The 12,264-nt window shown below is 37.6% G+C and overlaps 1 protein-coding gene across 2 annotated transcripts in view; it reads right to left on the reverse strand.

Moving 5' to 3' along the window:
* Nucleotides 1-10,951, reverse strand: part of LOC145770723 (monocarboxylate transporter 1-like) — a 30,613-nt gene extending 19,662 nt beyond the window's left edge. For both annotated transcript variants that reach the window (XM_082582421.1, XM_082582422.1), the window contains exons 1-4: nucleotides 10,692-10,951; nucleotides 9,733-9,876; nucleotides 1,918-2,093; nucleotides 106-197 (exon numbers count right to left, since the gene is read on the reverse strand). In XM_082582421.1, coding sequence (XP_082438547.1) covers nucleotides 106-197; nucleotides 1,918-2,093; nucleotides 9,733-9,876; nucleotides 10,692-10,875 — 596 coding nt within the window. In that variant the 5' untranslated portion in view covers nucleotides 10,876-10,951. The remainder of the gene's footprint in view (nucleotides 1-105; nucleotides 198-1,917; nucleotides 2,094-9,732; nucleotides 9,877-10,691) is intronic.
* Between the last annotated feature and the right edge of the window lie 1,313 nt (nucleotides 10,952-12,264).

A 12,264-nucleotide genomic window follows, 5' to 3' on the forward strand; every position in this document is an offset into this window, starting at 1 on the left:
CTTAAAATTATTGCTAAAATAAGTTCAAAAAATTCACTCGTGCTCTCAGTTAGTTGCATCAACCGCAAAGATTGTTATGAATGTAAATATGGACAACTTGTTTACTTTAAGTTCTCTTCTTTGTCTTCTTCCGGTGTAATAATTGGTCTCATCAGAGCTCCAAAAACCACTACATTGAGAAAGACACCAGCGACAAGCTGAAAAAGGAAACAAAGGTTTTTCCAGTCACTGCGTTCGAAGTATTTTGTTCTGCCTCAATGAGAAAAAAACGAACTCCCTGTTTCATCTTCAAGGCTTCTTCAGCCAACAAGAATTAGCTTTGAAATTTAGAAGAGTTTATGTTGATTTAATTATTATCTGTGTTAGAAATGAGTTGCAAAAAACAATTCCCATTCTCGCCTTGTGCAACATGGAGTCAACAACCTCGCATTGAAGAGGTTGCATGAACCGCAAGTTTCACATACTCATGAAAAGGGAGTCATTAACAAATAATTCATGGTGATCGCAGTCAGTGGCGGCTGGTGGTGTTTTTGAGCACTGGGGCAGCAAACGATTTCGCGGGGGTCGGGGGGGGGTTTCTCCCGGAAAGATTTGAAAAATCGCATTAAATTTGGTGCGTTCTGAGCATGTTTTTATCTCAAATTTTAAAAAAATGCATTCAAACTTTGTTGAAAAGTTGATGTTTGTTTGTTTGTTTGTTTATCTTTATCCTGCATTGCGGGAAAGCGGACTTGAGCGCTATGCATCGGTGTACGCCTTCCGACATACACCTGACCCACGCTGCAGCCGACGGCAATGTCTGTTTCCGGTTGTCTACTCTACTTATGACTTAAATTTGGTACTACCCATTACTCGAAATCGATCACTAGGTAGAGGCAATTATCGTTAAGTTTCTTGCCCAGAGAAACAACAGCAAGTGCGGGTGGCTGGAGTCGAACATGCAGGCTCTCGACTGCGAGCCCAACGCGCTAAAAAAAAACTAACAAGTACCGCATTGCTTTGAAGACAAACTTTACTAGTATTGAGCTTAGTCTTGACTAGCCTAGCCGTTGCATACAAGGTTCAAGTGATTTTGAGATGCCTTAGCACTTCCTATAACCTGTTGAATACCCTAACTCTACAGCTAACACTTCTACATCCATGGCTCATCGCTACTCTGCGAAATAAAAACTAACTTTAAAAAGTTTGTAAAATTATTCGGTTAGGTGGGGTTGTTTTCCATGCAGCCCCAACAGATTCAAAAGTTGCTGTAAAATACCAAAAGAGGTGGAGCTTCAAGGATAATTTTTAGCCAATTACAGCGCTTGAAGTCCAGCATCTCGGGCTGTAAATAAGTTTGCACAAATCGGTGTTGCCAAAAGAAACTTTTAATTTTTTAATTTTCGATCCGCAATTCTTAAGCGAAAAAAGTAACCGGGTCTGACAAACACAGAGGAAATATATTTTCCCTCTTCTCTTTCTTTCAGATGGGGCTGCAGTCCTGCAGCCCCATGGCACGAGCCGCCACTGATCACAGTGCATTTAAAACACTCATCATACCGTATTTCTACAAACTGCATTGACAGAACAGAAACATTTCAGCTCAATCACTTTCCATTGTCACCCTACTCAGAAATGGCAAACTCATGATGGTCCAAATATCTTAAGGTACAGTGGGCCAAGTCAACAGTAACAACACTGACTACAAGTAGAAGATTATGTAAAGATACAGGTCAACGATTCCAAGCGTTCTATAAGTAGCCCCATGAAAATCTGCCCAAGTTTTAGTTTCGCAGATGTTTTACCAGTCAAAAATATAGGCCTACCCTACCTCAGTACCTCACCACTTAGCCTACAAAACGATCGACAAAAACGATCGAATAAAAAGCTCTTTGATACCAAATCTATCAGTTGTGATAATATTGCATTTCACCGTGCCTGCCATGCTCCTCTCCATGTGTAGATGTTGATGAAGAACTGATACAAAGGACAGAATGCTAAAGCGCCCAGTGAAGCACCAGCATTTCCAACTTGCATTGCTAGAACTCTATATTTGTTGAAGTACCGGGCAACAGAAGTATAAGCACCAACAACGATACCTCCCATGCAGAGTCCTAAAAGTGAGTACAGTACAGGCATTAGAGATGCCGCAACCTACTGCAGCTGAAGCCATAAAGCGTGTGATGGTATGGTTCAAGTTTAAAAACAATTAGCTGTATGGCGTTGTGGTAAACTTCTGTCTGACGCAAGGGACTGTCAGTTTCAAACTCAGTTAAAATCATGCAGATGTATCATACAAAAACAACACTTGAAGCTCAAACGGGATACGACAAAAATCACTTGTGTGGAGACACCAATTAATATTTCAGTCGTTTTACAACGTTCATACACACGATGCCTGTGAAAAAATTCTAAATTTCTACGTCTTCGGGACCACCAACTTTCGACTGCTGTCACCTTAGCACATTTCCTGAGTCGGATATGGAATGTTTGGTCTTTTCACAAAGTTCATAATATAATGCCTGTGAGAAAATTCTGAGTTTCTACGCCTTTGAAACCTAAACCAAACATTCTTCTTCTTCTTCGTTTGAACCTTCTTCGCCACTCCAGGGGTCGAGGGGCTCTACCTTTTACCACCCTTGGGCAGTGGTGGCGACGCGGTCTAGATGTTTGGGCAGATGTCGAACAGCCATTGAATTGATTCGTCATCCAGTTCACGCAGACCACGCACACCATTTGGCATATGGTAGCTGACGCATTAAGAGATGGTGTGGTTTGCGGTTTGTTCATTCTTGCCACACTTTCAGATTGCGGATGGAGCCATCCCCCATTTGTGAATGTTAGAGCGGAATAGTCCGACGCCAGTACGCAGGCGGTTGAGCAGCATCCAACCCATTCGGGTTGGGTGGGGACTGGACTGGTGTCGGAGATGAAACTTTGGAGTCTTGAGGACTTCTTCTTCCACTCCGAGCTCCATTAGTGGTCCGCCCAGGTAGCCGCACTGATGGATTGGTCTTCAGCGGTTTTCATCAGTTGTGCGGTACGTACAAATGGGTGTCTCGATTTCAGTCGCAGAGGTTGCTTGCTCGCTCGCCCAAACATTCTATAATTGACACAAGATTTGTGCTAAGGTGACTGCAGTCAAAATATTTGCATTTGCAGACAGTATATATTGGAGCGTTTCTTTGCCAGGCAAGAAGTTGTTGCAATGATTGTTGCTTCATAAAATCATTCGACTACTGCCAAACAAAACAACTGTGGTATGCAGGGCCGTGTGAGCACAATTTCGCCCCCCTCCCGAAATCCACTTGTAGGCCCCTATGTTTAGCGATAGCTCATAAAAATAGGGCAAGAAAGCGTTACGCCATGACCGCAAATTCTTTCAACTTCTCATTTTTAATTTCAGTAAACGGTAAACAATCTTAGTCTACTCCAATATCTTTTAGAAAAAAAGTAGCCTAAAATGCCGACAATGCAGGATCTGAAAAAAGTTGGAAAAAGACCAGAGTTTAGAAAAGCAAAATTTATAAGACATATGGACAATGCAAACCGTAATGTCCGAAAAAATGAAGCACTATAGGGGTGTGGGGGAATTGCCTCGCGAAAAATTTTCAAAATATAATTTTGTTTTAATCACTTTTAGGTAATTTTGGCGCAATAATATTTTTTATCAAAATGCAGACTTTGTGCGTAACTGGGCTATATAGCGTACCGGTAGGTCGCTTTGTGCTTAACCAAATTTATCAAATTAAAATTGAATTTGGGCAGAAGGTTTAGTTTAAATTTTAAGTTAGCCTACCATTTAAAAAAAATTCATTCATGACCAGAGAAGGAGTTCAACAATTTATTTTTTGAAAATTTTTACAGCTCAGTATAACGTAGCCTTTCAGTAGGCTAGCACTTCGAAAATCTATCTGAGGTGTCCTCACCTTGCTTCACCGAATGTATTTTCAAGATACATTTCACTTTCTAAGCCTATTTCCATTAACATCGAAATTTATCAATTTAATTGTTAATTAACTAAGCTACTTGAGAAGGGTTGCCAGATTGGCTTTTTTAGAGTCTGTTGGCCCTAGAAGTTATACATTTGGCCTTTTTCTAGATTTGGCCTTAAATTTGGCTTTTTTTTATTCTCTTCAAAATGCATAATAATCAATATTTCTCATATATCGTAGCCTTACCAGATAAAACCATATTCACCATTGTTCAATACATGTTCTATTCTATACTTGTTTAATACCGGTACTCCTAATGTGACGCCAGCGCCGAGTCAGACTGCGCTCACCCTGCAGCGGATTAAAACTCATCCGCTACAGTCCTTTTATACTTGCTATCTTTCGGGCTACTTTCAGAATTATTTTTGCTACAATTTATTAAAATCCGTTACAAGTCATAAAATATCGATAATATTAACACTATAAACATTATTTTTAAATTGTAATCAGGGGCGCCGGAACGGTTTTTGACTTGGGGGCAGGATTACGAAAAAAGGGCACTTTTGTTGCTGAAAGGCCAATTTTTTTTAAAGTTTTAAGATGAGATATAGCGACAATGCTCATTCATAATGATACAAGTGTCCGGTATACAAAGAACAATGGCACGGAAGGGCATCATGCTATAATGATGTAGGCTAACTTACTGTGATACAGAATTTTGTGTCGTGCATATTATTTTGAGGCAAAAATGAAAGATTATGATTAGGCTAAAAGCGAATAGCTGAAATTGTTATATCGTATTGCAAAATGTGCAGTAGCTTAGGCCAGGGGTGTGCAACCTTTATTACAGGAGGGCCAGATATAAATAACTGGGTGAAACCGCGGGCCGCATTTTTATTTAACCCCATGATTTAACATATGATCTCTAGTAGTTGCAAACACAAAAAAGTAGCTTTTGTTATTCTTATGGCATTATTAGGGATTATCTCCTTGCAAAAATTATAAGTTGAGACGCATAAATTTCTGAAGAAAACTACTACCGGTATTCAAATTTATTGTCACACCGTCTTTAAACGAGTTCAGTGAGAAGTTTGCAGCTGGCTTCTTTTCCCGACGGCTTTTTCCAAATTTACTTTAATGGAAGTGCTCGCAATTCAAGTCCATTTTCCGAGTGTTCGTTTGTCAGAACCGATCGATAGGGAGATTTCATGATGACCATTTTAGAAAAATATTATTCGCACACATAGGCTACGTTGAGCCTAAAAGAGCCATTTTTGAAGCCATGAATTTTTTCAAATGTGGAAAGTCATCTTAAGTTAGTTGAGATGTTTTCGGTAAAAATCGCCAAGATTCATTTCTACATACTTTGCTGTCAAATCCGTTTTCTCATGAAGATCTTGTCAATGTTTGTGTTGAATGGCGAACCAAACAAATGTTCATGAGATTTGAAGTCTTTGAAACGAGCCAAAAATTCATAGCCTACAACAAATTTTCAAGTTGGTCTGCAAATTCAGTTTTCTTCTCAGGATGCATTCCATAGTCTCTCAAAGTTGGAAAGTGGAAAGGATTTCCTGTCTGTACGTGAGCTATCCAAAATCGTAATTTGTTCATAATGCCTTTTATGTGACCATACATTTTTACATTCCAAATAATTAAATACAATGGATTAGGGGTGGCCGGTAGGAGATTTATAAAATGGTTAACAGAAGGTGCGAAATCTACAATAATCCACTCCACAATGAATTGTTCACACGTACTAGACTAAACTAAATTATAAACACGTTTTGCTGGCCGCACACAATTCAAAATTGGCACATTTTCGCGGCCGCACAATTTTTTTGCGGCCCCATTTGGCCCGCGGGCCGCACGTTGCACACCCCTGGCTTAGGCTACATGACCTTAAAAGAGCACCATTGCCCCCCTGCCGCTCAATCCACAAAAAAATTGAGTGCAGGGGGCATCCGCCTCCCATGCTTCCGGCGCCCCTGATTACAATGTCAACTTCAAAACTAGGTATGCAGAAACGTAACTTGTTCACTTTCGATCGATCGGTAGTCTAACACAACCACCGGCTTGCCAGCCGAGCATGCCTTCATAAATTCAGTTGTTGAGCAATAGAAGTGATTTGTGGTTGTGCAATTGAATGCTCTTCAAATTACCGTTATTGTGGTCCTTTGTGATGCTTAAGTTTGATAAAATTCCCGTCAAAAGAATTTTGTGCGGCCCGTAAAACAATTTGACAATCGCTCATGCATTAAAAACAAAAGACATCTCAAAGCTGTTTTATGCCTTTGCTGGTACACCTTTTCTTTGCTATTTCTTGCCCTAAACACTAACTTTTAGGGTTTAAAGTTAGAAAATAGGAAAGCTATAAGGTAAAGTTGTGAAAACACTATTCACCAACTTCACCTTGTATTTTTGGTCGATTCCAATCTATGACGTCATGTCACGTTCCTTCTCGGTATAAAATCTATGACGTCATGGAATAATAGGTTACGATTAAAAAGTTGTGTGGCCCGATAACTCATGTGTAATTGACAATGTGGCCCGCGACCACAAAAAGTTTCGTCACCCCTGACTAAACCCTTTAAAAAAGGGGTTTAAAAAAGGTTTTTAAAAGGGTTTAGATCAGTGGTTCTTAACCTTTTTTCTATCAAGCCCCCCTTTAATAATGGTCATGTGCCTCGCGCCCCCCTAGATTTTAAATAAGTATCATACCAAAAAAATTGCATTTTTGTCTGTTTATTTTACACATCAGTGAGATACTTGACACTGCTTCTTAGCGACTAGATTTTTAATGCGAGGTCTCCAGAGAGTGAACAACGTAGGCCCATGGCCACCTAAAGATACGGCCTGATTTGTCACATTTTGCATAAGTTTCCAGGTTTTTCTAACTTTGGGCAAACGTTTAAATAAATTTTTCTAAAAATTAGATTTTTACGCTTTCTTTATTCTTTTCCCCAGATGACACAATAGGTTTTAACATTCTCACATGTTGAAAAACAAAGAAATTTTGATTTTGTAAATTTTAGTCAGACTGTTAATTTTCAATAACAGTCTGATTTTGCGTTTTTCAACTTACTTTTTCTCATTTGCTACTGTTTCCCCAAGGCAACAAAAAAGTTTTTTGTCCTTAGGAAACCGCAAAAAGTAAAAACATCTCAAAAAATGTCAGTCAAGCACTAGCAGTAGCTGTAATCAAAATCTGCAAAATGTGACAAATCAGGCCGCATCTCCAGGTGGCCATGGTAGGCCTAAGTCTCCTTCAACTCTCAGCAGGTTTCTGTACTTGGTCTTGATAGCAACGAGAGCAGAAAATGCAGCTTCACAAATATACGTGGATCCAAACATTGTTAGAATTCGAAGAGCCCGAGTTGCGATAAGAGGGTAAACAGGAAGGTAATTGGCCCAGAACGTCTCAAGTTCCAGTTCTTTGGTGATCGAGCATTAAGTAAATAAAATTGTAAAAGAGCAATTTGAACAAAAAAGCAAAAATAAAGCAGCGTCGAGAAAATTTGATAAATCTGAAGGAGTTCAGCGCAAAATAGTTTGGTAAAGTTCTGGTCTAACTAATAAAGCAAGAATTACTGAATACAATATAAAATAAGGTAAAATACAAAATATGACGAACAGCATAGGTCCTAGGACTTAGGACATTAAAGTAATTAAAAAAAATTGAAATTGTTATAAAGCTCGCGCCCACCATGAGAGATGCTTCACGCCCCCCAGGGGGCGCCCCTCCTCGGTTAAGAACCACTGGTTTAGATAGTAATAACTATATTTGATTTAATTTGCTCTGCTTTGCTTTTTGCTTGGCATTGAGCACTTTTTGTAGTATTAATAGTTTTCATTGTTTACTACATAGCCTACATGAATTTAGCTTGATTCATTGACTGTATTTTAATATTGATAGTTTTCATATTTGGAGTTCTTATGAAAAGTAGCCTATTCAGCTCTGTTTGACACTAGAGCTCTTTCCTGTTGGAAAATTCCTTTCAGATCTTGCTAAGATATTGCCTCCTAAGATAATTTCCACAGGACTTTTTCCCGCGAAATCTATATTAAGTAATTTCGGTAAATTCCTAGTTCCTAGTGCAAGCTTACAGTCAACTAGATTAACGACCATAATGATAAATATAATTAGGTTAGGTTAATATTCACTTAAGTAAATAGCTGCAAAGATGAACAAAAGCAAAAAATAATGCAGGTCACAATAAGGTGTCAATCTATGCTTCAAGAAGCATTAATTCAGGCAGAGAGGAGGCTTTCAGATTCTGTCAACATATTCAAAGGTCTTTCATTGCTAAATCTTTGCACAATTCATAGGCAGACATTAAAAGGAAATTTTGAAGATTTATCATGGAAGATAATACTAGTTTATATTATCTCAGTAGGCTACAGAAAAGTCAGTCTTGTTGAATAGTGTGAAGAAAAATATTTTTCAGAAAGTGGCATTCCAGAAGACTCTCTTGCATTCTGGCAAGGTGTGTTTAAACACAACAACTTTAAAGAACTCTAAAAATATGCTCTAACATCTCTGATAACACCTGCAAGTAATGCAGTTGTTGAAAAAATATTTTCACTAGTTACTGCTGTAATAACAAAGCCTAGACACAGAACACAAATTCAACTATTGGAAGCTATCATAAGAATTCGTTCTCAACTAATTAGATCAAATAATGTGTTGCAAAGACTTCAAGTGTAGCCTATTTCAAATATGGTTTAATTGCACAACAGTGAGAATTTGTGTATTTCATCACAAAATGAAGAAACCTATAATGTAGAAGAAACTCTTCAATAATTCAATTATTATTATTATGATTATATATTTGCGTCAGACAAAGCTATCCAATCCATATCCAAAACAACGAAATAATACACAATGCAAATGTACAAAGGTCACAGAGAGCCACTTTGGATGTCGTCGGTTTAAGAGCTCACTAAATGTCTATTACAAATTTACATACAATGAGCGTTGGAAGAGTTAAAAGTACTCAGAACGATAAAAACAATCAGATGACATCAGGTCTGGTATAAAGCGATTTGAGGAGTGTATGCAATGGTTGACAAACGAAAACATGTTTTTCCTCAATAAAGTACCAAACGTTGTTATATTAATTATAAAATTTAATTTAATTGTAATAAAATGTAAGTAAATTTGTTAAATATATGTATATTTTATTATTTTTAATAGAAACAGGTAAATATCCATTTGGCCTTTTTTATCTACGGTACTATAAAATTGTCCTTGTTTTGGCTTTTTTGTATTATTTTGGCTTTAAGACCTTTTCATAGACTAGCAACCCTGCACTTAAGTGAGTAGTATTTACTGCGTAATACTAGGTCTACCACTATTTCGTTAGTTTTTGAGAGATACAAAAAACTTTTTCTCCTTTCAGAAAAAATTCACTTTCTGAAACTATAGTATACATGCCCAATATTTAGGTGAATAAAATGTGATCGAGCGAGCGAGGAAATTTTTGCAAAAATAGAAGTAAAGTTACATGTAACATACTATTCAGAAGTTCATGCTGACAAATGCTGCTCAAACGAAATATGTGTGGGCTCCTAGATGGAGGTGGGGCCCCAGCCGAGGGTTTGGGAAGCAGCAAATACGGCCTTGCATGATTTAAGCTATTGATTATCGGGCTTTTGCAGCAGCTTTTTTCTCGTTTAAACAGTCAAAAAAATTAAACAAATTAAAATTAGTGGGCCCCTCAACAGCCGTGCTCCCGCGGCCGAGGATACGGGTGCGGTTAACACGGCCTTAGTGGTATGCTACAATAAACTGAATGAGTATTAAGTACGGTAGACATACCAGTTAAGAATCCACAACAAACTTGAACTTGCCAAAGAGTGTTTGAAAAAGAGGCGATAAATATGAATAAAGATGAAAGACCACCAGCTCCCATCACTACAGGCCTATAATCTATATACTTGAACAGTACTGGAACTGAGAAGCCTAGAAAACAATGCATTTCATTTATTGAGTAGCCTACAGTGTTTTTAGCAGATATGGCGCTGTCCGATAATAAAGCGCACAAGAGTCATGGATCCGGTGGTATATCGAAATCTATTGCCGCTGATCTACCGACCTCATTTAAATGCGCATGCAAAGAAAAAGAAGAAAAAGTGCTGAAAATTATGTAGACTGCGCAATTACAAAAGACACAGTTGGGAAAAGAAAAAAAACATAAAATTAACATAATTTTTTGGCATTCAGTATTAAGGTTCGCGGATGAACAGTATTGGAACTGAGAAGCCTACAATTTCAATTACAATTTCTAATTACAGACCTTCTGATGATCCGTTAGGTGAAACAATTTGTAAAGGCTTCAGATAGTAATAACTATATTTGATTTAAAATTAACATAAATATAAGTATTTAAAATAAAGACCGAAGCTAACTAATATTTGCCTACTAGTTATTTTGAACTTCTGATAGCTGTTACAGTACAGTGTTCACAAACGCATGAGATATTTCTCCTACTTTAAAAGAAAAATTATGAACTAAAACTTTTTCTAAACAATTGTTTTGTGTTGTCACAAGACCTACTCAAAGTTTTAGTTAAAGTCATTCAAGCCCGTTTAGAACATTACCGATGGTGGTTAGTTAAATTTCATTTATGAACAATGCTTAAGTTTGATGTAACTTAACAAAAATAAATTTTAATTTTCTAATTTAAAAATATAAACAATAATATTTATGCAGTTGTATAACTTATTTAGTGCCTTCAGACATAAAGATAGCCTACGCCTTACACCATGAATACTTACACGAAATGCCATATCCAATTTCAAACAAACCCATCAAAAATGATACTGATCCGTATTGTAGACCGAACTCTACTATGAGAGACTGATAAAATGCAGGAAAACATCTCATTTCAGAAGTCCACAATGCAGAGGCAAATGCAGCAGTCGCCACAGCCCACCAACCCCATCTTCCGTCTTGTTTCATTACAGCAAATTGTCTAACTCTAGACTCTTTCTCCGGTAAATTTGACCACTACAACTAAGCCTATCGGTGAAAGCTAGTTCAGTTATTCTGAAAAGAAAAACAAGCAGTAATAAAAGGATAATGAGTAAGATCATCCACTGAGTCCTTTTTTAATGTCTAAATCATGATGAGTAAAAAAGTCAACGTGCTTGAGGCATCGCGCAAAAATGGCGACACGACAAATCCGAGCACGATAATTACACTGGGGAACAATTTTGAAAAAAAATTTTGTTGACTTTGATTTTTCACTTGATTTAGGCTAATTCCGGTGTGCTGATTTCAAAAATGCCGCCAGTTTTCTTCTATCACGTCAAGTTTTTGCTCTACAGCATACATCCAAAATATGCAACTTTTCACGACTTTAGCCGTATTGCTTTTCCATACGTAATAGGAAGGCACAAGCTAATCATAAAGTAAGTAATATACAAGAAGGGTCAACTGAATTATTAAGCAAAAAAGGCACAGGCATCGATTTAGGTCGATGCTTACGCTATTTCCCCCATTTTTGGTACCGGTAGGAAGATGTAATCATCCAACGAAACTAGATTAGGATGGTAAAATTGAAGTTAGTTGCTTTCCACTTTCAACCATATATGTTATATATATATATGTTTTGTTTGTTAGAATACTATCTTGTCTGCGTCTGCTGTGCTCGTCGTCAGTGTCTAAATAACCCGGATTCCTTTTACTATATTTGCGGCAATTTTACTATTGCTGGCCAAAGAAAGGACTTTAGTGCATTTGTCAAACAAGCCTACTTTGTACATTTTAAAATAAAACTTGGTGATCAAGATAAGTCTTGGGCACCCCACAAGGTATTGAAGTAGTGTATCGAGAGTTTGCGGATTTAGACCAAGGGAACACGTGACAAATTGGCATTCGGTATACCCATGGTTTGGCGAGAGCCTAAAGATCATTACACAAACCGTTACTTTTGCTTGGTGCAATCTTCAGGGTATAAAAAGAAAAACAAAGGTAAAGTTGAGTATCCAAGTCTTCCATCAGCTATATGTCCAGTGCCTCATTCAGCTGAAATCCCAGTTCCAGTTTTCGTTCAAACACCTACACTCGAAGATTTGGATCATGATAAATGTTTTAGTGATAGTAAGCCTAATGATGAAGATGTTGCAATTGAAGATGATTCAGAACATGGAGTAGTATTCCATCAACATGAGTTGAATGATTTGGCACGAGATATGGGACTAAGAAAAAAAGCTTCGAAACTCTTAGCATCCAGCCAAGATGAGAAAAATTTACTTGGAAAAGGAGCGAAGTTATTATACTTTCAATCGAAAGAAAGTGTGTTTTTACCGTACTTTCGAAGTGACAGTTAGCTTTGTGACCGAGATC

This window comes from Aplidium turbinatum, chromosome 5, assembly GCF_918807975.1.
Source record: "Aplidium turbinatum chromosome 5, kaAplTurb1.1, whole genome shotgun sequence".
Classification (NCBI taxonomy): Eukaryota; Metazoa; Chordata; class Ascidiacea; order Aplousobranchia; family Polyclinidae; genus Aplidium; species Aplidium turbinatum.